This window comes from Centropristis striata, chromosome 5, assembly GCF_030273125.1.
Source record: "Centropristis striata isolate RG_2023a ecotype Rhode Island chromosome 5, C.striata_1.0, whole genome shotgun sequence".
NCBI lineage: Eukaryota > Metazoa > Chordata > Actinopteri > Perciformes > Serranidae > Centropristis > Centropristis striata.
Window position 1 is genome coordinate 12,762,470 of NC_081521.1, and position 25,145 is coordinate 12,787,614.

At 37.5% G+C, this 25,145-nt stretch overlaps 1 protein-coding gene across 1 annotated transcript in view; it reads left to right on the forward strand.

Annotated features, from left to right (window-relative positions):
* The window catches only part of plxna3 (plexin A3), a 167,608-nt gene that overhangs the window by 18,711 nt on the left and 123,752 nt on the right, over positions 1-25,145 (forward strand). The window contains exons 2-5 of the mRNA XM_059332274.1: positions 17,520-17,946; positions 18,605-18,795; positions 21,467-22,014; positions 24,394-24,558. Coding sequence (XP_059188257.1) covers positions 17,633-17,946; positions 18,605-18,795; positions 21,467-22,014; positions 24,394-24,558 — 1,218 coding nt within the window. The 5' untranslated portion in view covers positions 17,520-17,632. The remainder of the gene's footprint in view (positions 1-17,519; positions 17,947-18,604; positions 18,796-21,466; positions 22,015-24,393; positions 24,559-25,145) is intronic.

The window sequence follows — 25,145 nt, forward strand, 5'->3', positions numbered from 1 at the left end:
AGTTAGAGTCAGGTAATATTTAGAGAAAAAAGTTGCAGATTTACTAGATTAGAGTGGCAAACCTACAAGAAAAAAGTAGCAGATTTAAGAGATTTAAAGTGGCAAATCTGTGCGAAAAAAGTCGCAGATTTATGAGAAAAAAGTGGGAAAAAAGCTTTTTTCTCGCAGATTCACCACTTTAAATCTCATAAATCTGCGCATTTTTCTCTCGTATATTTGCCGCTTTAATCACTTAAATAATTTTCTCAAAATATTATTTTCGTATGTTTTTTTTACACATTCTGGCTGTGTGTAATATCCTCCAATATTCTCAAGGGTTGAAATTTGGAATTTGCAAGTATTTCAATGAGTGCCCTATTAAGGGTTAAAGTGGTGAATCTGCGAGAAAAAAGTTGCTTTTTTTCAACTTTTTTTCTCTTAAGTCTGCGACTTTTTTCGCGCAGATTTGCCACTTTAAATCTCTTAAATCTGCGACTTTTTTTCTTGTAGATTTGCCACTTTAGTCTAGTAAATTTGGAACTTTTTTGTCGAAATATTACCTGAAGTTACCAAATATAGTTCTTGTTCATGGTTAATGATGCAACGGCAGATTTTTTTACCTGGAAGAGAGGTAAAAATGTGAATAAGAATTACTTTGACAGATTGACTGTGACTCATGACAAACACGCTGTAGCTTTAATTAAATGTCACACTGTTCCTTTAACCGCTGAATCTCTCCTCCATGTGGCTCCGTGCTGACGATGGACAGAGCATCTCTGTTTTTAGTCTCTCGCCAAATTGCCAATTAACCCTCGCCTCCTAAATTGAATTCATTAGAGTGCGAGCTGTGAGAGCCAATCACAGCGGGCTAGTTATAAACACTGGAATGTTCTTTAAGAGGCGAAGAAATGTAACGTTCACTGGCCTGGAACCAGTCAGAGACAACAGATGGAGTAAAGAAATCCATCCTGGTGACAGTGAAGTTACTTTAATAGAAATAGAATATGAATAAGATGTGATTTATCATTTCAAACACTTGTGTATTACACTGTATGAAAACTCAACAAATACTTTCCCTTAAGGCAGTAGTTCTCAACCTTTTTGAGTCGCGACCTCCAATTTAACATGCATGTTGTCCGCGACCCCCGCTCACTGAACACAATCTTACACGCACAGTTCAGATCACCCAAAAAAGAAACAAAATGACCACAAAAAGACTCAAAATGACTAAAAAAAGACACAAAATGACCAAAAAAGACACAAAATGACCAAAAAAAGACACAAATGACCAAAAAAGACACAAAATGACCAAAAAAAGACACAAAATGACTAAAAAAATGACACAAAGTGATCAAGAAAGACACAAAATAACTAAAAAAAGACACAAAATGACCAAAAAAGACACAAAATGACCAAAAAAGACACAAAATGAACACAAAATGATTTAAAAAAGACACAAAATGACAAAAAAGACACAAAATAACCAAAAAAAGGAAACAAAATTCCCCCCAAAAAAGACACAAAATGACCAAAAAAGACTAAACCACATGAACACTTTAACACAGTGGAGACAGAGCTGACGTCCTTTTTAAAAAAAAAATTTAAGCTCCACAAAGGGCACATATATATAAGGGCATATATATATATGTATATAGCCTATGCACATTTAAATAAAAGAATATCTTTAATAAAAGCCGTAGCTTGCCTGGAGCTAGGATCACAGTGCAAATTTGAACTATATAGATATATGCAATATGGTCTAATTCCATATCACATTTAAAAATATATTGCTATGTCTTTTATATCCATATAATGCCCAGCCCTAATGTGCAGCAAAAAAATTTTTTTGTAACACAACATATAGTACAAAAAAATGATAGTTGGAGTGATTTTGAAATGTTGTTTGCCATTTATTTTATTTTCCATGATCCTTTATTTATTTATTCTAGAATTTTTTGACAGTGTGTACTTACTTATTTCACTGCAAATTGGTGGATAATTCTGAAGGTCAACTTTTTCCGATTTAATTTTGGATTTTTTTCAAATGTATTTTTGGCAATTATATGAAGGACACCCAAATCTCTAATATAAAACATTTGAAAAGAACAGCAGGAAGGTTAAAGACTGTATTTAAAACAGTGTGGAACTATGCAGACACCTGCTGTGACGTTTCTTACTGATCACTGTTATATTCTATGAGATTTTAAGTTGTGGAGAGAATCCCCAAGTTATTATATTTCCATATCAACTAATGTTTACGGTACAGAACCCCTCAGTACTGCACCCTGATCAGCTATAGAAAAGTTAATTGTAATTACATTTACAGTTTATGGTTAATTATGACTTTACATAATGCATTAAAGTCTGTGGAGGCCCATTCAGACTTCCCACCTGTACACACTGCAGGAAAACTCATTATGATGTACTTTATGAGATCTATACTGTAATCTATTAAAGTCAGTTTTTATTTGATTGTAAGGGGGAAATCATTTATTTTCTTCAGAAAAAAGTTTCACTTTTATATCCTCATAATGTTGTTATGATTGGAAAAAATAGAATAAACTAGTTGATGTTTGTGTGTGTGTGTGAGGGCTGAAGCTCTCTGTGAGCTGCAGCAGATAAATTTAGCCGTCAGCGCTGCGAAACGTAGCGTGACTCGCCTGTCAGTCACGGGAATAAACTTTGTTTTCATGTTCTGCTCCATCAGTCGGTGCAGCTGATGTATGGAAGAGGTCAAAGGTCACCGGGGCCGTCTGATGAATGAGTTTCCTGTCAGTCATCGTACTATATGCTCACACATCCTGCAGCAAAAACAGGCCAAAACATCACGGGACAGAGAGTGCTGAGCTACTAACAGGTTGATAAGTGACTAATGGGGAACATTTTCAGCCACAGTTTGTTTTGAACATTAGGAAAAAGGACCCTACAGAGAAATGATTTATGTTTCATTTGATCCGGACTGTTGTTATTGTGTTTTACCATGTCTCACTACAGAAGAAGTCTTGTTCTGGACTCTGAGAAGTGACTTGTTGCTGGAAAAAAAAGGTTATTGTGTTGGAGGACAAAAAATGTGTAGCTTTTCTTTTTCCACAAAAGTACGTAGGCCTGTCATGATAATTACTATATCGACTTATTGTATAATATATAAAAATGGGAACCTGGTCTCACAGGAATCCGTGGAATAGCCACGGATTCGCTTAAATCAAAATCCGTGGAATAGCCACGGAATCACTCAAATTTCTGTGAAACTGACACGGATTTCGCTACAATGCAAGTTAATGACAGTCATATCCCGTGGCTATTCCATGGATATGTTTTCCTATTGGTTTGTTCCAAGTCACATGACTTTCAAGGTGCCGGCGGTCAGAACAAAAAACATGGCGGACAGTTCTCTCATTTTTAGTGAAAAAAATCAATATTTTGACTTAGTTTCTGCATAAAAATGGATTTTGATCACATTTCTAGCGAGAAATATATGTTTTATTTTCTAAATATTCACTCAGTGAATGTACATAATCACTTTGTATGTTGGAATAGCCACAGGATATGACTGTCATTAACTTGCATTGTAGCGAAATCCGTGTCAGTTTCACGGATTTTGAGTTAAGCGAATCCGTGGCTATTTCACGGATTCCTGTGAGACCAAATGGACACAATCGTTTCTTTCTGGACTCAATATATTTACTTTTTCTAGTTTTTTTGTGTTGTGTTTAACCCTCTGGAGTCCATCTATTTATTTAAAATACACATGTTTTATTTACAGTAATAACTTTATTTATATATGATATGTAGACAAGCTGAGAAAGCCAGTTGAAAGTTCAATCACAGGAGCTTTCACGGGGTGCCATTTATGTTTCTAGACCATTTTTAATATGGGAATTTTCTTTCTACAATGAAAACTATTACTATTTTTAATTTACATGCAAATAGACTGTTTTGTAGTTTTATTATCTATTATTTTTTCTGATGTTTTTGAGTGTATAAATGGTAAAAAAAGAAAAAGAAAAAGAAAAAAAAAGTTACATTTTCATAGACACCTGTGTCTTTTGTTTGTATTTTCGGTTCCTGACAGCTTTACACTTTGTTAATTAAAATAAAATGAAAAATCTGGAGCCATGCATGTGATGTAAGGACAGACTGAAAGATGCTAAACAGAGACAGAAACTAATGCACAGGAAGTTGACAATTTGAACCAAAATCTCCTGGACTTGAGAGGTTTAAAGTAAAGCTGAAAATCTTTGACAGGCAGTACGAATTGCCAAAAAAAACCTATATTTCCCAAGCAGCCATTCCAGCTGTTTATATGTTATTTTAATAATGAAATAATATAATACATGATGTTTATCTAATGCAATGTTTTGTCTGAAAGTATATTTTATTTGTTTTATTTATCTAGGATATTTTAATATTTATTTTCCACATTTCAATTCCAATGTTTAATATTCTTGAGATAAAAAATGAAAAAGTTCATTGCTGTGGAAAAGGATGAACTTATTATGCTCTAATATCGTTTAAAACTAAAACAACATCGATACAACGATACTATCGTTTATCGTGATAGTTTCTGGGAAAATATATCGTCCTAAATAATGTGTTATGGTGACCCCCAATTGGGGTCGGGACCCCAAGGTTGAGAATAGCTGCTTTATAGGACACTCCTGGAAATTGAAAATATCAACTCTGAAGTGATATTGGAGGATATTGCAAGACTTTTTTGCAAAATATTTAATTTTTATATTGCAAATCGAGGTCAATTGAGTCATTATTATTATTATTATTATTATTATTATATTTGTTATAGTCTCTTTCCCACAGCAACCCTAAATAGACAATAACACATCATCTGCATCCATCACCACTTTATCTTTTACCTTTAAACTATTTATTATCTTTTCAGACTACTTATTACATATGCGTAATGTCTGAATGTCTTTTTTTAAAGCACCTCATGTATGAGAAGCACACGTAAATTTAGTTGAAAACTATTTTAATACAATGACAATAAAGGAAAGCTTGAATCTTGTATGATTTACTGATTGGCTCAAGTTACCAAATATGGTTCTTTGCCTGATAAAGGGTTAAGAACAAGCATGACAACTCAAAGTAGAATATTTAATGAACCACATAATCTCCATATATTTCCACCTTACAGCATTCTCCTCCATATGTTCTCTTTATTTCTGTCATTTTATTCTCTTTTATCATAAAGTACTGCGTTATGTGCCATGTGGACATTTATTCTGGTGACTGGGTTGAAAACAGTAATGTTTCCCTTGAAGTTGAAGCTCTGAAAAGATGTGAAGCGTGAAAGAATTTAAACTTTTGGTTGTAGTCCCCGCAGGTTCTGTGTAAGCACTTAAAGTAGTTGAACTGTAAACAGTGAAAGCAGTAGCCGTTTCACTTGTAGTTGAAGCGTCACAGACAGTTGAAGTGTGTCGACTGTTAGCCTGAAATTCTCTGAACCAGTGACAGCAAGTCGGCTCCAAATGAGTCAAGGTGTCGACGCTGAAACAGTTTAACTGTCAGATGTGAGATTAGATGATGGATGGTTTATGTTCAGGTTGATCTCAGGCTCATTCAACATGTGGTTAGCCTAGCTTCGCATAATGACTGGAAGTGAGTGGAAACGGCTAGCCTGGCTCTCTTCAAGTTCAAAAGTCCTCCTACAAATAGGGCTGGGCGATATATCGATATAAAAAATATATTGATATAAAAAATATATCGATATATTTTTAAATGTGATATGGAATTAGTTTTGTAAGTAATTGCATATATCGATATAGTTCAAATCTTTGTTTATATATAAATGCTGCCCTTATCAGGGTTTGTCATATTTCGTTTTTTTTGTAATGTTCGGTATTTTTTTCTCATATAAATAAATATATGTATATATATATATATATATATATATATATATATATATATATTAAAAAAAAGATTGGCCTATTTTATTTCATAGGCTATTTTTATTTCAGATATTTTATTTAAATGTGCACTTTGTGGAGCTTTAATTTAACAAAAAAAAGGTACTACTGTTGTTATACAGTATTAATGTTCACTTAAATAAACGTTTCCAATAAAACTACTTGTGACATGTCACATTTGGCTTTGACTTTGACTGAACATTTGCTCTCACTTTGCGATGAAAATATCAAGATATATATTGTATATCAATATTCAGCCTAAATATATCGGGATATGACTTTTGGTCCGTATCGCCCAGCCCTACCTACCAGCAGCATGTCCTAACTCCACTTCCTTTGTCTTGTTTTTAAAGCTCTTGATGGGCTGGGACTTGCCTTCATTGCAGAAGTGTTATAATCTTTCATGAGATCTTCTACTGCTGGCAACAGGCAGTGTATTAATATTTATTTATTAATCATCGACTGTCTTCTTACAATCTAGGTTCTGATTGTCCATTTGTGTTTGTTTTACTGTGTTGATTTTTTTTAAATGTAAAGCACTTTGAGCTGCATCTCTATAAATAAAGTTTATTATAAAAAAGATATCAGACATCAGTCAAAGTCTAGTCATGTAAATCTGCATCTGCTCAGCTCTGACTGAGTTTGTACAGTTTATCAGAGCTAAAAGAGTTTAAAACTCGGAGCCGCGGAGAGTCGTTGGAGCGAACACGCCGTCCATTATCAGCCGCTAACAGCTGTTTGTTTAACTGTGACTCCAGAGCCAACATGGCCGCCGCTGTAACCGCTCGGGGTCAGATGTGTTTACATGTTCACTGTCTCTGGTTTCCATCAGATGGTCCATTAAATTATAACTTTAAAAAAAACTATGTGATCAGCAGAGTATCACTTTAATGAAATAACAGTTTGATGGACTGATGATGGCTGATACTGGCCGTGTGGTCTGATGGTCTGACCCCCATACACACACACACACACACACACACACACACACGCAGTTAATGGAGCAATTAATTCTCTGCTTGTTGCTCTGCACCAAACGACCCCTGAAAAACTTCCATTTTCACATTTTCATCAGAAGAGATAGAGGTTAGCGTCCCAACTGCCATGAATTACTCTGGACGAGAACTAAAAAAACTAAACTAAAAGCAAACTCACTCTCAAAAAAAACGAATTAAAACTAACTGAATTTGAAAACAAACATTCTCAATGAAATAAAAACTAATGAAAAATCCAAAACTATTATAACCTTGCCACATGTTACTGCTGAATGGAAACAGGGTCACAGTGTGCTGTTGGAGATAATGCACATTGTTCCTGGTGACCACAGTTCATGACTTCTTTAAAAGAAACATTAACTTCTAACTACTATGAGCCAATGATGACAAATGTACTTGTCAGATAGTCAGTCAGACTGCAGAGGGGCAACAGGTCGTCAGCCCCAAGAGGCTTCACATCCATCATCTGAACATGTGACTCTCAGTCTCAAACTTTCTCTTTAACCCTTTATCAGGTGAAGGACCATATTTGGTAACTTCAGTGGATATCTAACTGGGTCCCCATGTCTCTCTGTTTGGTCGTAGAACCACATGGATTTCTTCCAGCTAATCAGCAAATATTTCGAGAGAAAAAAGTTGCAAATTTACTAGATTAAAGTGGCAAATCTACAAGAAAAGAGAAAAAAGGGAAAAAAACTTTTTATCTCGCAGACTCGCCACTTTAAATTTCTTAAATCTGCACATTTTTTTCTTGTAGATTTGCCACTTTAATCTCGTCAACTTTTTCACCGTTAATTTGAGATTTTTTTCTCATAAATTTGTAACTTTTTTATCGTTAATTTGGGATTTTTTCGTCATAGCTTTGTAACTTTTTTTCTAAAAATATTCCCCCCCCCTCCCCCAGGTCCGTATGTTTTTTGACACATTCTGGCAGTATGTAATATCCTCCAATATCCTCTAGGGTTGAAATCTGGAATTTGAAGTATTTCAATGAGTGCCCTGTTAACTGTCCAGTATATTAAGAACATGAAAGGATTCACATTATAGATAAAAGATGATTCAAATGCCTCAAAAGCACTACTTTTACTGTTAAATAAATATTGGCATCTAATATGTGGCAGAAAAAAGGATAATTTCTGGCTTCAAGGTTGTAGTTCCAACTTGCTCATATCTTAACCTGTGGCCTGTGTCTGACACATTTTAAATGACACATATCTTGTGATAACAAATTCAGACAGTGAAAAGTAGATATTTCCTTAAAAAAAACACAGTTGCACAGTAAATTTGTTGAACTATATGATAAAGAATGTAGTTTTGTCTCCTTGTCCGTCTGTTTTCTTTCTGATAATAAATGTAATTAACCTCCTGCGTCCTGCGTTTGCAGAGACGTTCAGTTTTACACACGGTCAGTGAAGTGATCACGCCGTGGGGCTTGCAGGGTGTGTTGGCGTGTTAGCTGGTAATAACACAGTCAGTGGTTCGTAATTACAGACGCTGTATTAAAGCAGCTCTCTGTGTTTATGTAATCACAGGAAGTGACTGCCACATTAAACTACATCACTTATTGTTTCACCAACATGAGAAATTAAATGTTTAAAGGCTCAATCTGTAATTGTATTTTTAACATATCTTACACAAGAAAAGCACATTTTATTCTATTTAAAGTGAAACATAAAGCAGCTGCTGCCAGGAGGTAATTGACATTTCAGTGGTGAAACGTTTAATTTAATATAAAATGTTGTGTTAAAAAGCATTCAATGTGTGATAGATTCACAGATAGGCATGTTTATTTAAATGTTTTAATCACATTAAACATCATTTAAAATGTGAAACATTGAAAGAATAAATATTTTAATTTTGTTTAAGTCACATTTACAACAAGATCTAGGGCTGGGCGATATGGACCAAAAGTCATATCCCGATATATTTAGGCTGAATATCGATACAATATCTATCCCGATATTTTTATCGCAAAGTAAGAGCAAATGTTCAGTAAAAGTCAAATATGACATGTCACAAGTAGTTTTATTGAAACCATTTATTTAAGTGAACATAAATACTGTATAACAACAGGAGAACCTTTTAAAAAAAAAAAATCAAAGCTCCACAAAGGGCACAATTAAATAAAAATATCTTTAATAAAGATAGCCTATGAAATATATATATATATTTTATATACATATATCAAATAATAATAATAATAATAATATATATATAGCCTATGCCAATCTTTTTCTGAAATAAATATATTTATATGAGAAAAGAATAACGAACATTCCAAAAGAACTAAATATGACAAACCCTAGTAAGCATTTATATATGAAGAAAGTGTGGGGGGGGAGGGATTGAACTATATCGATACATGCAATATGGTCTAATTCCATATCACATTTGAAAATATCAAGATATTGCCCAGCCCTACTCCAACCTAAACAACAGAATAGGTTGTTGGTCAATAGCTCCCTTATCCTTGATCGCCACAACATTCAAGCTCTTCTTCTCTCATAGTGACAGGCTGTGGAGTTTTCTCACTAACTGTGTGATAAACGGATACAGATTGTTTAGTAGTAGAGGACAGATTCACCGTGACATCAGCCGTTGGGCTGCAGATCGCTGCTTTGAAGACGAATTTTGCTGTTGTCATCTTGCTATCGAACCAGTCTCCATGTCTTTACACAGACTATACTATAAATATCAAAAAGTTCTGTTTGCAGACTAAGACGTTTGGTCTGGAAGGCAAAAGTTGTAAGGGTAAATAAAACATATGGATTTGTAAACAACATTTTTAAAAACCTTTTTTTCCAAAAAGAATATTTTACTTGCAGTTAAACATTTTTTACTCTGTCCCTGTCTCTGTCTCTGTCTCTGTCTGTCTGTGCCTGTCCAGCTCTTATATCCATCCCTCTTGTCCCTCAGACAAGAGTACATTTACTCAAGTACTGTACTTAGGTACAATTTTGAGGTACTTGTACTTCACTTAAGTATTTCCATGTTATGTGACTTTATACTTCTACTTCTACATTTTAGAGGTAAATCTTGTACTTTTTACTCCACTACGTTTAGCTGACAGCTTTAGTTACTTTTCAGGTCGAGATTCATACAATTAAAACATGATACATTAAAAACAATAAGCAGGAAAACTCTGCTTACATAAATGCACCAACAGTAATGATCCAATAATATGTTAGGAAAATATAAAACAGTCTGTATAATGAGTACTTTTACTTTTGACACTTTAAGTACATTTTGATACTTTTGTACTCTTACTTCAGTAAATTTTGAATGCAGGACTTTTACTTGTAGTGGAGTAATTTCACTCCAGTAAGAAAGATCTGAATACTTGTCCCTCTGTCCCTCTGTCTGTCTCTCTGTCCCTTTCCTGTCTCTCTCTCTGTCCCCGTCCTGTCTCTCTCTCTGTCCCTGTCCGGTCTCTCTCTCTGTCCCTGTCCTGTCTCTCTCTCTGTCCCCGTCCTGTCTCTCTGTCTCTCTCTCTGTCCCCGTCCAGCTCTTATCTCTGTCCCTCTTGTCCCCCAGACCACCCTGTGTCTCTCAGCTCCCGGGCTGACCCCGCAGCCTTTTTCTAGCAGGAAGCTGCAGCACAATGTGTCTTTGTTGTGCGTTTATTGGAGCCTGAGATTCACACAGAGGCTCAGTCACTGAGAGGGAGGGGGGGAGGTGGGGAGGAGGGGAGGAGGAGAAGGAGGAGGATGCAGATGGAGGTGATGGAGGTTTTAGGGACAGGCTGTGCTGGTTTACTGAGGGGTGACAGCAGCTGGAGGGAGTTTTGACTTGACACACGGCTTTATATCCGTACAGTAGTTAACTCTATGGAGTCTTGGGCTATTTTGTCCATTTTTGAACCCTTTTCATCCTGCATGTATACACCACTTAAAAATGTTTAAATGCCATGTTGGTATTTTTTTTTCAGCACAACCTCACCTATATTGTCTGTCTGTCTGACTGTCATTCAACTCTGTTTTTTATTCTAGTGTGACTTTATTTTTTTGTGTCTTGTGTGTTTAGCATAACAATTTCCTCATTTTGTGTCTTTTTTGGTAATTTTGTGTCTTTTTTAGTTATTTTGTATCTTTTTTTAGCCATTTTGTGCCTTTGTAGTCATTTTGTGTCCTTTTCTGTGTTTTTTTTTTTACATTGTCTTCTCATTTTGTGTCTTTTTTGGTCATTTTGTGTCTTCTTTTAGTCATTTTTTGTCTTTTTTTGTCACTTTGTGTCTTTTTTAGTCCTTTAGTCCAACATATAATGTGAATTGTTTGGATGTGGTGAAGAAGTCATGATTTGGTGCTTTTGGAGACTCCAGAGGGTTAAAGAATATGTGAAAACAACTAAAAACCAAACAGTGCAGAGATCAATCTGTCTGATCATTTTGGGTCTGTTTCTGTTGAGATCAAATCCTGTGTAAAGTTCAGGGACTTTGGTTTGTTTCAAACATGTTTCACATTAGAGCTGAGATCAGGACGTCAGACTGAGTTTATTCACTGCAGACGAAAATGAAACTAAATGAGATATTAATACTTATCAAACTTATGGGAGAATAATTGTACTGTAATATTTCACAATGTTTGTGAAAGTGAACACTTTTTTAAAATAGTGACTTTGCGTTTTACTCAAAAGGTTAAAAAAAAAGAAACAGATTTAAAATCACAAGATTTTTACTTGAAATCGGAAAAAGTGATTTTATCAACTTGAAATAAAAGGTACAAAATATTGAATTTCATTGTTGGGTCAAAATGTGGAATTATATAATGATTTAACCATGAATCACAATTTGACTGAATTTTTACTATAAAAGTCATATTTTTGATTTATTATCTCATCATGATGATTTACTGTTTGGATTTTTTATTATTCTTAATGTGTGATTTCCTGGCAGAAATTCAAGAGATGTATAAATAAATGATATAAAGAAAATACAAGCTGTAAACAGTTAATCAGAGAGAACAGAAATAAATCCAGACAGAAATAGATGTGTCTGTGTGTGTGTGTGTGTGTGTGTGTGATAACTCGAGGTCGAGTATTTTGCTGATGTCTGACTCTCGCTGAAGGTCACTTCTTTTCTAACACACAGATAAATGTTTTCCTGACACAGCGAATTCAAGGAGACGCTGTGTGACCATGAACACCAGACTCCCATTCAGAAACCGACAATTTTATCTCCTTCTCGCTTGCTGATGATAAAAATTCCTCAGAAAATAAATCCTGACACATTTTTACTCCAGGGTTTAGTGTTTTGGTTAATTCTGCTTGTGTGAATTCAGCCAGACATATTTTAATTATCATTTATAAGTTACAGTCAGATCAGAAACAACCCACACTGGTTCTACTTTTCCACTAAATTAGCTCTGCTCTGCTGGTTGTGTACAGGATTGTTGGAAACTTACTCGTATTACTGACATATTTCCTGGTGATACATAATATAAAGATCTGGGGCTGAAAATCTTACATTCAAGAAACGTTGCCAGCTCAAGTTGGGCAGCTTAAAGTTTTTTCTGTAAAAATTACTTTGGGTTGGTTTGCAAACCTTTTGCCTGGTTTGTCATATTCATGTTCTTTTCTGGTAATATATTGATGTTTTGAACTAACCTCGAAACACTACAGTCACTAGAAGATTTCTGATATGAGAAATACTTTAAAAAAAGAAAAAAAAAACAGCCACAATACACAGGGTTACCTATAGGGTCGTCCCTCCACATGGTGGAAAAGTCCCACCTCGCTGTAGATCATGAAACAATGGCGGAAAATCTGCTGTTTTTGGTTCTTGCTGGAACAGAACTTGTTTTATGCTAGTAGAAATATGTATTTTTCATTTGGCTTTAATGAAGCTGGTTTACCCCTGCTTCCAGTCTTTGTGCAAAGCTAGGCTAGCCGTTCCCCCCTGCTTCCACTTTGTGCTGAGCTAGGCTAGCAGTTTCCCACTGCTTCCAGTCTTTATGCTAAGCTAGGCTAGCAGTTTCCCCCTGCCTCCAGTCTTTGTGCTAAGCTAAGCTAGCAGTTTCCCCCTGACTCCAGTCTTTGTGCTAAGCTAGGCTCCTGGACTCCTCGCTGTGCTCTACTATCAAAGATAAAACTGTTAAACATCTGAGATATGTGACTCTGGAAAAGACGCATCAATTTTGATGTTAGCACTTAGCTTTGTTATCATCTTTTGTTACGTCACATGTTTAAAATATTTTTTCTAGAAACATCAGACACAGCTAAGAGCGACTATCTGTTCTATGTTTGGTCCAACACAACTTTAGCTCCGGTTAGCAGCTAGCGTTTCTGACTCTCCCAGGATTAAACATTTGCACTGGTTAACACACACACACACACACACACACCACACTCAGCCTCTGGTTGAGGTGGGTGATGGATGGTCCAGTGAAATCGTAGTCCAGTTAAAGAAACTCTATCTGTCTCCTCTGTCTGCCCAGCTGTCTACACACACACACACACACACACACACACACACACACACATTCTCTGGTCCATCTGTCGACCTCTCCTCTCTCTGGTCTCCCCTTAGCTCAGCAGGCTAATTAACTAATGTGCTGATCTTTCACTGCCTCTTTGTGTTCCCCACTGTGTGTGTGTGTGTGTGTGTGTGTGTGTTTGTCTGTGTGTCACAGGGTTAATTGTTGGACTCAGCTTACTGTCCCTCTCTGCCACCGCTGTTAAGGAGTAAAAAGTTTATTATCCGTCTCCGTTCAGAAAACGGCGTCCGCTCTGCGTTTCAACTCTTCTTCTACTGTCTCATTAGAGTCGGTGAGTCGGGGCAGATATCCTCATCACTTTGTGACATGTGAAGAGTTAATCTGAGCTCAACCGTCAGCAGGATTTATTTTAGAGTTTCATCAAAGACCTTCTTCTTCTTCGTCTTCTTCAGATGTTTTAATGAAGCTCAGACCTCCGCGCTAACAACTTCCTGTCTGAAGTTGCGTTTCATTTGCAGGATGTAAAATTACAGCAGGACACCGTGATTAAGGAGACAGGGCAGCAGATTACAGCAGATTGTTTGTGAGGACTCATTAGACCTGTCACTTTTTATTTTAACACAAACTGCTCTTCAGATATCACATCACTGTTTTTTTTATTCTGCTGCTCAGAGAGTGTTACCCTCACAATTCTCTGTAGAGCTGCAACCAAAAGTTATTTTCATTGTTAATAATTCTGACGTAAAATCAATTAACCTTCTTTATCACAGCCAGAAGCCACATTTTTACTTTTTTGTTTGAGGAGAATTTTCTTTCACAGCATGTAGCATGTTTGTTCAGAATTGGATTTAAAAATAAAAATTAGAAAAGTATTACAAACCCCAAAACAAAATGAAACGATTGCAAAGAAATATGAAAATATTTTTTGAAAATATGTACAATATATTTGAACATCACAGCCTGCTGGCAGGTCTGAAAGACATGTTATCTTTTTTAAAAATTGCCAAAATTACACAATTTATCACAGCAAGATAAACAGAAATATTGGTGGAATTTCACATTTCCAATGGTCCTTAAATGTCTCATGTGTGACCGATGCTTCTGTCAGAAAATGAACAAAATAAAGCTTAAATCTTTGATATTTTATCAAACTTTTACACCTTTTTTCACAGCCAAAAGCTACATTTTTAAACTTGTTTTTCTTTTTTCTTTTAGAAAGATTAATATATATATATATATTTTCCAACATATTAAATGTTTTATCAGATGACATTTTTCATTTAAAAAAAAGTAGAAATGACAACATTTACAACAGCTAAACAACAAAACAGAAATTATTAGTGCACTTTCAAAGGGAAGTTTTTTTTATTTTGCACAATAACAAGACAAAAAAAAAAAAAAATAAGAAATAACAACAAAAGGAAGGTGCAAGGTAGCGGCAACAAAAAAAAAGAAAAGTATATATATATGTATGTGTATGTGTATATATATATATATGTTTTTATTTTTTTTTATATCGAAATACCGCCCAGCCCTAATTTCAGTAAAAATCAACCAAATTAAAGCTTAAAATCGTGATTGTTCATCCAGCATTTATCACAGGCAGAAGCCATATGTCAGACGTTTGATCAGAATGGGGTTTAAAGGTATTTGTCTTGGTGCTTTGACAAAAGAGGAAAAAGCAGAAAATAGATGGATTAGTTGTTTTGTTGTTGTGTTTGAGACGGTGTGTTTGTTTACAGATGAAAACAGACAAACAGCTGATCGATCAGAGTGTTCCTGTTGGATTGAATGTCTCTGTAACTGTAGCTGAAGCTCTGCAGCCAGTTTCTCCACACTTGTGTAGTTTTTCATGCAAAGTGGGAAATCTCCTGCGTTCAGCTCCAGACGCTGGTATGATTACAGAGCTGTGGGGTTTCTCATGCTGGGCGTTGGCCATATATGTTTAATCTGGGGTTGCATTTGTGTTCATGGTAATGTGAGGCAACGGTACATGATCGTAGCATCAAAATTAAATCTGGTGCTTGTCTGAGAGTGGAAATGTTGGATCCTGGAAGCCATCAATGTGTCAGAGAAAAGAAAATCAGAGAAATAAAAGCTTGAGAAGAGAGAAGAAGCTGCTCTGACAGCAGAGCTGAGCCTCGTTTGTTTCCACTTTCTCATATTCTCTCCTATTGATTAATGTGTCCGAGCCCAAGCACGATATGAAGCGCCGCCTGCCACAGCCGAGGGTTCAATTCCCACGAGGGGGGGGACGCCCACGCAGAGAACGTACGCAGCATTTTAATGCAGAAACATCGTCCTGCTGCTGCTGCTGGAGGAGACTCCATTTTGTCTCGTTCACTGCTGGAGATTAAGATGAAACTGATTTCTGCTGCGTTTTCACTGTGAATCCCTGTATGTGTGTGTGTGGGTATGTGGGCAAGTGTGTGTGTGTGTGCGTGTGTGTGTGTGTGTGTGTGTGTGTGTAATCAGAGCTGTCAGTCAAATGTAAACGGAGTAGGAATGGCTGCCAGGATGAGAGTGAAGTTTCCATCCAGGCCGGTGTTACAGGAGCTGCTGAAGCTTTATGAGAGAATCAGTGAGAAGACAGACGGAAACAGATCAATACCTCTATCTGCCTGCATCTCACACACACACACACACACACACACACACACACACACACAGCTAATCTCTACACTGTCAAGGGAATCCTGTGTGTGTGTGTGTGTGTGTTAGAGAGCTTCTTGTAAATAATACAGGGTTTTAAAGCTGCTCGTCAGACTGAAAGGTGAAGAATCACAAGAACAAACAGATTTCAGTTTTATGAATCCGAAGAGTCAGAACTTCCCGAAACAAAGTCAGGATTTATTTGTTAAAGTCTCACCTGTCTGTCTGTTTACTGCTGTGACTCACCACAGGCAGAGTTTCCTCTCTGATCAGCTCTGATGGTTTATGATATTTTTATCTCAGAGCTCCAGGATTTATTATTGACTCTGTGTTTTTATGGAGCTTCGGACAAAGAGTGTGCAAAGGTTAACTTCATTTAGGAAGGGCGCTATAGACCTATTATTTGTAGATGGATGGATGGATGGATGGATGGATAGATAGATGTGCAAATTAGAGACAATAAAAATACAATATAAAATATGAATACAATGAAATATATACTATAAAAATTAGAGGTTGACTGATATATCGGCCGGCCGATATATCGGGCCGATATTTGCAATTTTTTACTTGCATCGGCCGATACGTGCATGCGTTCGCCGATCAATTAGCCCATTTCACTGAGCCAAAAGCAGGCAAGGCTTGGTGCATAATAGTGAGACAGTAAATAGTTTTAACAGTAAAATTAAAGAAAAAGTAGTATTTCTTGTCGGTGGGCCGTTTTGTTTTTTTTGCAACTGGCATGCACACATGCATTGTCAGTGTTTGTTTATAGACTGACCACCGTTCTATACACTTTCATACACTTGCACTAATTCTGCACTATTGTTATTAGTGGTCGACCGATACAGGTTTTTTGAGGCAGATGCCGATACTGATTATTTTGACATCAGTCTTAACCGATCCCCAATATGTGCTGCCGATTTTTTGGGGCCGATTCTTGAAGCCGATATTGCCTTTTCTCCCTCCATTTACGTGATAAAAATGACACAATGATAACAAATGTTACACAAGTCTCAATTTAAACAAAAAAAAGAAACATTTATGAACAAAACAAACAAAACATATTTACAGTTGGATAGCAAACAATGTGTATGTTGTTCTAGGCCTCGAGGTGGTGGCGCCTCAGATCATCCACATATTTGATGTGTTTTTTCTGGTATCAGCAGCAGCTCTCCAGAGAATGGCAGATGTTTTACCGAGCCTTGTCTGGTGTTGGCTCAGTGAATTGATCGGCGAACGCACGCACGTATCGGCCGATGCCGAAACAAGAAAAAAAACGCAAATATCGGCCGATATATCAGTCTATCTCTACTCTTGCCCATGTCTATTGGGATCTGCTCCCCGACCCGGGTTCGGATAATGAATGACTGAAATCACACACAAAGTTGTAGTAGCTCTACTTGGTGTATAAATGCGATATGAAGGATTTACTTTTGGCCTCTTCTATAAATATAAATATAAATATCTATAATGTCCCAACAGGTTGCTATGGTTCTCTGTCCTAACTGTCTCTCTCTCTGTCTGTCTCTCCTCAGTCATGCCCTTTTGAAGCTGACTCTTCATCAGACCTGCAGCCAGCTCTTCTCTCCTCCTCCCCTCCTCTCCTCCTCCATCCCTCCATCCTCTCCTCCTCCTCTCTCTTTCCACCATGCTCCGCTCCTCCTCCTCTCTCCTCCTCTTTCTCCTCCTCTCCCTCCTCCTCCTGTCCTCCCCCCTCCTCTCCGCCCCGGCGGCCCCTCCCCCTCCCTCCGTGGTGGCGGGCCGGGTGGTGTACCGGCCGTTCGACACGTCTCTCACCCACCTGACGGTGCACCGGAGGACGGGCGAGGTGTTCGTCGGCGCCGTCAACCGAGTCCTGAAGCTGTCGGCCAATCTGACGGAGCTGAGGAGTCACATGACCGGACCGGTGGAGGACAACGCCAAATGTTACCCTCCACCCAGCGTCAGGGCCTGCGCCCACCGGTCAGTCACATACACCTGTCTGTCTGTCTGTCTGTCTGTCTGTCTACACCTGTCTGTCTGTACCTGTCTGTACCTGTCTGTCTGTACCTGTCTGTCTGTACCTGTCTGTCTCATACACATGCCTGTCTGTCTGTCTGTCTCTCTCTCTCTCTCTGTCTCTCTGTCGGTCTCATACACATGTCTCGCCTCTCTGTCTGATCTGTCTATCTGTCAGTACCTGTCTGTCTGTCCCACCGGTCAGTCTCATACACATGTCTGTCTCATTGTCTCACTTGTCTGTCTGCCTCACCTGTCTGTCTGTCTGTCTGTCTGTCTGTCTGTCTGTCTGTCTGCCTCACCTGTCTGTCTTCTTCTCCACAGCAGTCCATCTCACCTGTCTTACTGTCCCAGTGTTCCCTGTCTCCCTGCTCCCTGTCTATCTTGGCTCTCACCTGTCTTTCTGCTGCCTCACCTACCTGACATCTTGATACCCACCTTTTCACTCACCTGTCTGTCTGATAGTCTACCTGTCTTGTTTTTTTTCACTGTCCAGTTACCTGTCTGACAGTCTTAATTTTTACCTGTCTATCTGCCTGAGTAACCTCTAACCTGTCCAGGTACCTGCCAGTTTTCTCACCTGTTTAACCTCCCACCTGTCTGTCTGTCTGTCTGTCCTCAGCCTGGAGTCTTCAGACAACGTGAACAAGCTGTTACTGGTGGATTATACTGGGAACAGACTGGTGGCGTGCGGTTCCATCTGGCAGGGCGTCTGTCAGTTCCTCAGACTGGAGGATCTCTTCAAACTGGGAGAGCCACATCACCGGAAGGAGCACTACCTGTCTGGAGCCAGAGAGGCTGATGGGATGGCAGGTGAGCCAGGGCGGGGTCAGATACACCTAGACAGGTAGAAAATGAAGAGAAAGACGCATGTTTTTTCAGAAATCCCAAAACACTGAGCAGACTTTGGTGTCATGTCAAAGTTTAATTATTTTTCTGCCAAATTTTAAAAACAAAGCTGAGTGTTCCCTCTCGACGTGGAGTGTTCCAACCTGCAGCTGTCGGTTATCTGTCAAAATGTTTTTTTCAGGTTTTTATTGTAAATGCGCTGCAGCTTGTTTTTGGTTTTGGAACAAAAACCTGAATGATGACTGTCGGAACAAAACGACAGCTGATTGACAAACAACAACAACACTGACAACTTAGTGATCATATCTCAAAGCAGCTCTCTGCTCTCAGTTTCTCTGATCACATTTCACTTCCACTGCTGTCATATAAATATTAGTCATATCTCATAACCACACTTGATCTCATGATTGTGAGTTCTGAAATGGTTCTAAAGGTGAGAAACTAGATACCAGTTGCAGCAGACTTGATGCTGTCATGACTGCTAAGTAAAGATCCATTTTCACAGAACAACCTGGAACCTGGAGCTTCTTATAACCTGAACTTTGAAACAACTTCTGTCTTTGGTACAAGTTCCTTTTGTGTTTCCACTTGTTTCGCAGACTGGGATGTAGAACTAGGAGATATCTGCTCAGAGACATATGATGGCCACAGTCAAGAAATAATTTAAAACAGGTTCCAAATTAGAACTGGTTCCAAATTAAAATGGGCTTCAAATAATAAATGGTTCCATAATAGAACTGGTCCCAAATTAGAACTATTTCCAGTGTAGAATGTTTTGATATAATACAACTGGTTCCAAATTAAAACTGGTTCTGAATTCTAACAGGATCCAAAAAAGAACTGGTTCCAAAGTACAACTGGTAGCAAATTAGAACTGGATACGAAAAAAAGCTGGTTCCACATTAGAACTGGTTCCAAATTAGAACTGGTTCCAAATTAAAATGGGCATTAAATTAGAATTGGTCCCAAATTAGAACTATTTCCAGTGTAGAATGTTTTCATATAATACAACTGGTTCCAAAATAAAAGCTGGTTCCCAAATAAAAGCTGGTTCCACATTAGAACTTATTCCAGTTTAGAACTGGTTCCAGTTCAGAACAGGTTTGAAATTATAAATTATTTCAAATTAGAACTCCTACAAAATTAGAATGTGTTTAAAATTAAAACGGTTTCCAAATTAGAACGTGTTTCAAATCATAAATGGTTCCAAATTAGAACTGGTTCCAAATTAAAATGGGCATTAGATTAGAGCTGGTTCCAAATTAGAACAAGTTCTAGTTAAGAATGTGTTCAAAATTACGACTAGTTCCAAAATAAAACTGGTTCTGAATCAAAACGGGTTCCAAAAAAGAATTGGTTCCAATTTACAACTGGCTGCAAATTAGAACTGGATACAAATTACAACCAGTCCCAAATTAGAAATGGTTCCAAATTAGAACCGGTTTGAAATTACAAATGATTCCATATTAGAATTATATCCAAATCAAAACGGGTTTCCAAATTAGAACATGTTTCAAATTATAATTGGTTCTAAATTAGAACTGGCTCCAAAGGAATCCTAAAAGAAGTTCAAATTTTGGTTCTGCTGGTAGGTTCTTAAACAACTGCACATAACCGTAAATTTTAATGGGTTCTTCCTCGGCCCATGCAGCCACTTTGGACAGGTAGTTTTTCTGTAATCCTGTTGACAAACAGAAGGAAAGCATGTTCTCCTTGGAGGAGGTGATAAAGTTATCAGTCTGGTCCACAACCAACTTACACAACACCAGAAATAAACAGGGTTAATTAAGTTCCTCCAGTAGAAAAGTGTCTGATTGGTTCACTCAGATGGAGGGCGTGTCCATGTCAACGTCTGTTCTCAGGAGACACTTGTCAATCATCTCAAATCAAATCAAATCAAATTTTATTTATAAAGCACTTTTCATACAATAAATGCAACACAAAGTGCTGTACAGAATATAAAAACAGAGTTGCAACTCTCAAACCCCCCCACAAACCAACCTGGTCTCACAGGAATCAGTGAAATAGCCACAGATTCGCTTAACTCAAAATCCGTGGAATAGCCACGGAATCACTCAAATTTCCGTGAAACTGACATGGATTTGGCTACAATGCAAGTTAATGACAGTCATATCCCGTGGCTATTCCAACATACAAAGTGATTATGTACATTCACTGAGTGAATATTTAGAAAATAAAACATACATTTCTCGCTAGAAATGTGATCAAAATCCATTTTTATGCAGAAACTAAGTCAAAATATTGATTTTTTCACAAAAAATGAGAGAACTGTCCGCCATGTTTTTTGTTCTGACCGCCGGGACCTTGAAAGTCACGTGACTTGGAACAAACTGGATATGACTGTCATTAACTTGCATTGTAGCGAAATCCGTGTCAGTTTCACGGAAATTTGAGTGATTCCTGTGAGACCAGGTTCCCACAAACACACATACACACACACAGACCCATGCATCCACACTCCCGCACGCACGCACGCACGCACACACACACACACACACACACACACACACACTACACAAACTATCACTGAATTAACATGTCAGGTAAAACACACAGCTTGTGAGAACAGAAGTCTTCTGTAAACTGGTGTCATGAATGTTTGTTTCTTCTTCAGGTGTGGTTGTTGGTGAGGACGACTGGACGGCCGACCCAAAGAGGAAGAAGCCCGTGAAGGGCGGCAGCCGCCTCTTCATCGGCGCCGCCATCGACGGAAAGTCTGAGTATTTCCCCACGCTGTCCAGCAGGAAGCTGGTGGCGGACGAGGAGAGCGTCAGCATGTTCTCTCTGGTCTACCAGGACGAGTTCGTGTCCTCGCAGATCAAGATCCCGTCGGACACGCTGTCCCTCTACCCGGCCTTCGACATCTACTACGTCTACGGCTTCTCCAGCCGCACCTACGTCTACTTCCTGACGCTGCAGCTGGACACGCAGCTGACGCAGATGGACGCCGGCGGCGAGAAGTTCTTCACCTCCAAGATTGTCAGGATGTGTTCCAACGACACTGAGTTCTACTCGTATGTGGAGTTTCCTCTGGGCTGCACCAAAGACGGCGTGGAGTACCGCCTGGTCCAGGCCGCCTACAAGCAGAAACCGGGGCGGCGCCTGGCCCAGGCGCTCGGCCTGTCGGAGGACGACGACGTCCTCTTTGTCGTCTTCTCGCAGGTGATTTACCGTCAGCGTCCTGAGTTCATGTCTTCATCTGGACTTTCAGTTCCTTTCTTTGCTTGTTTTTCTTTCCTTCTTTTGTTTTTTTTTTAATTCCTCTTTTCATTATCTGTTTATGTCATATAAATATTAGTCATATCTCATAACCACACTTGATCTCATGATTGTGAGTTCTGAAATGGTTCTAAAGGTGAGAAACTAGATACCAGTAGCAGCAGACTTGATGCTGTCATGACTGCTAAGTAAAGATCCATTTTCACAGAACAACCTGGAACCTGGAGCTTCTTATAACCTGAACTTTGAAACAACTTCTGTCTTTGGTACAAGTTCCTTTTGTGTTTCCACTTGTTTCGCAGACTGGGATGTAGAACTAGGAAATATCTGCTCAGAGACATATGATGGCCACAGTAAAGAAATAATTTAAAACATGTTCCAAATTAGAACTGGTTCCAAATTAAAATGGGCTTCAAATAATAAATGGTTCCATAATAGAACTGGTCCCAAATTAGAACTATTTCCAGTGTAGAATGTTTTCATATAATACAACTGGTTCCAAATTAAAACTGGTTCTGAATTCTAACAGGATCCAAAAAAAAGCTGGTTCCAAAGTACAACTGGTAGCAAATTAGAACTGGATACGAATAAAAGCTGGTTCCACATTAGAACTGGTTCCAAATTAGAACTTATTCCAGTTTAGAACTGTTTCCAGTTTAGAACTGTTTCCAGTTTAGAACAGGTTTGAAACTATAAATGATTTCAAATTAGAACTCCTACAAAAATTAGAACGTTTTTCAAATTATAAATGGTTCCAAATTAGAACTGGTTCCAAATTAAAATGGGCATTAAATTAGAACTGGTTCCAGTTAAGAATGTGTTCAAAATTACGACTGGTTCCAAATTAAAACTGGTTCTGAATCAAAACGGGTTCCAAAAAAGAATTGGTTCCAATTTACAACTGGTTGCAAATTAGAACTGGATACAAATTGCAACTAGTCCCAAATAAAAAATGGTTCCAAATTAGAACAGGTTTGAAATTACAAATGATTCCATATTAGAATTATTTCCAAATCAAAACGGGTTTTCTGTTTATGTTTTTCTCTTTTTTTATTTCCTGTTGTCGTTTCTTTTCCTTTCTTACTTAGTTTTTTTATTTTCTCTTTGTTTTTTTCCTTTTCCTTTCTTTTTTTATCTGTCATTTTTTATCTTTTTGTTCTCTTATGTTCTTCTGGTCTGTTTTATTTTTGTCATATTGTTTTCTTTATTTCTGTTCCTTTTGCTAGTTTTTATGTATTTTTCTTTCCCTTCTTCTGGGATATTTTGTGTTTGTCCTCCTAGCTTTCTTTCGCACTTATTTATTTTTGTTTTCCTTTCTGACTTTGTTTTTCTTCAATTTCCTTTCTTTTTGTGTTATTTTTTATTTTATTTTATTTTCTTTATTTCTGTTTGTTTCTTCTGATCTGTTTTTGTTTTTTCTTTTTCTTTCTTTGGTTTTTTATACTTCATCTTTACTTATTGTCCGTTTATATTTTCGTCTTTTTTTGTTTCCTGTCGTCTTTTCTTTTCCTTTCTTACTTGGTTTTTTCATTTTCACCTTCTCATTTTTTTTGTGTCTTGTTTTTCTTTCTTTCTTTTTTTTCTTTCTTACTTTGTTTTTCCTTCCTTTTTTACCTCTCATTTTTTTGTCTTTTTTCTATGTTTTTGTTCTCTTCCATTCTTGTGGTCTGTTTTATTTTTGTCTTATTGTTTTCCTTATTTCTTTTCCTTTTATTAGTTTTTATGTATTTTTCTTTCCTGTCTTCTGGGATATTTTGTGTTTGTCTTCCGAGCTTTTTTTCCCCCCTTCATTACTCATTTTTTTATTTTTCTTTCTCACTTTTCATTTGTTTTAATTCTCCTTTTTGACTTTGTTTTTCTTGAATTTCCTTTCTTCTTGTGTTATTTTTTAAATGTTTTCTTTATTTCCGTTGGCTTGTTTTTTCTTTTTTTCTCCTGGCTTGTTTTTGTTTTATGTTTTCCTTTCTTACTTTGTTTTTATTTATTTTATTTTTTTTCTGGTGTATTTTATTTGTTATTTCCTTTCTTAATTTTTGTGTTTTTGTCTTTTTTGTTTGTTTATTTCTTTCCATTTCTCACTTCTGGTAGGTTTTCATTTGTTCTTTTTTTTGTTTGTTTATTTAATGTCATTTCTTGTTTTTCTTTTCATTTCTTGCTGTTTTCCTTTTTTCTATTTTCCTTTCTTACTTTTTTCATCTTTATTTTTCTCCCGTTCTTCTGGTCTGGTAGTCTTATTTTCCTTTCTCAAAAACTGCCGTGCTGCGGGGATTTGAACCGGCGCCTCTCAGACTCTGGTTTAATGTTTTCTTTGTGTGTTTTCAGGGTCAGAAGAATCGTTCCAACCCTCCCCGAGAGACAGTCCTGTGTCTATTCACGCTCCACGACATCAACCTGGCCATGAGAGAAAGGATCCGCTCCTGTTACCGCGGCGAGGGCCGACTCTCGTTACCGTGGTTACTCAACAAGGAGCTGCCCTGCATCCACACGGTGAGTTTCACCACGAGCATGCAGACTTTTTTTTTAAGTTGTCATACAGCAGAGTCAGTTTGTTCAGTCAGAGTGTATCTGTGAGTTTCCACATGAACCACACAAAATATCCTGAGGTATGAATTATTATAATATATTCCACTTAAGTGAAATCCTCGTTAAGACTCATTAGCTTAATTTTTTGTAATTTCTACATCGAAATTCAACACATAAACAAAAACCTGGTCCTGACGGGAAAACTCGGGACTCGAAACTCGCTGAATTATTACGCGTAGTTGCATTAATTAGTAATAAATGTTTTAGATCATATTATTCATTCGGTCATTCGGTTCTGCAGGTAAATAAAAACCAGCAACATCTGAAATCTCCCTGCTTCTTCCCCTCTGAGGAAACTGTACATCGTCTGACTAGAGGCTGCCCTCAGGCTGCAACACACACACACACACACACACACACACACACACACACACACACACATACACACACACACACACACACACACACACACACACAGACACACACACACAAATATATCATTTCTTTACATGAGCGGATAAGAAATAAAATATAACTGTTGCAGCAGCTCC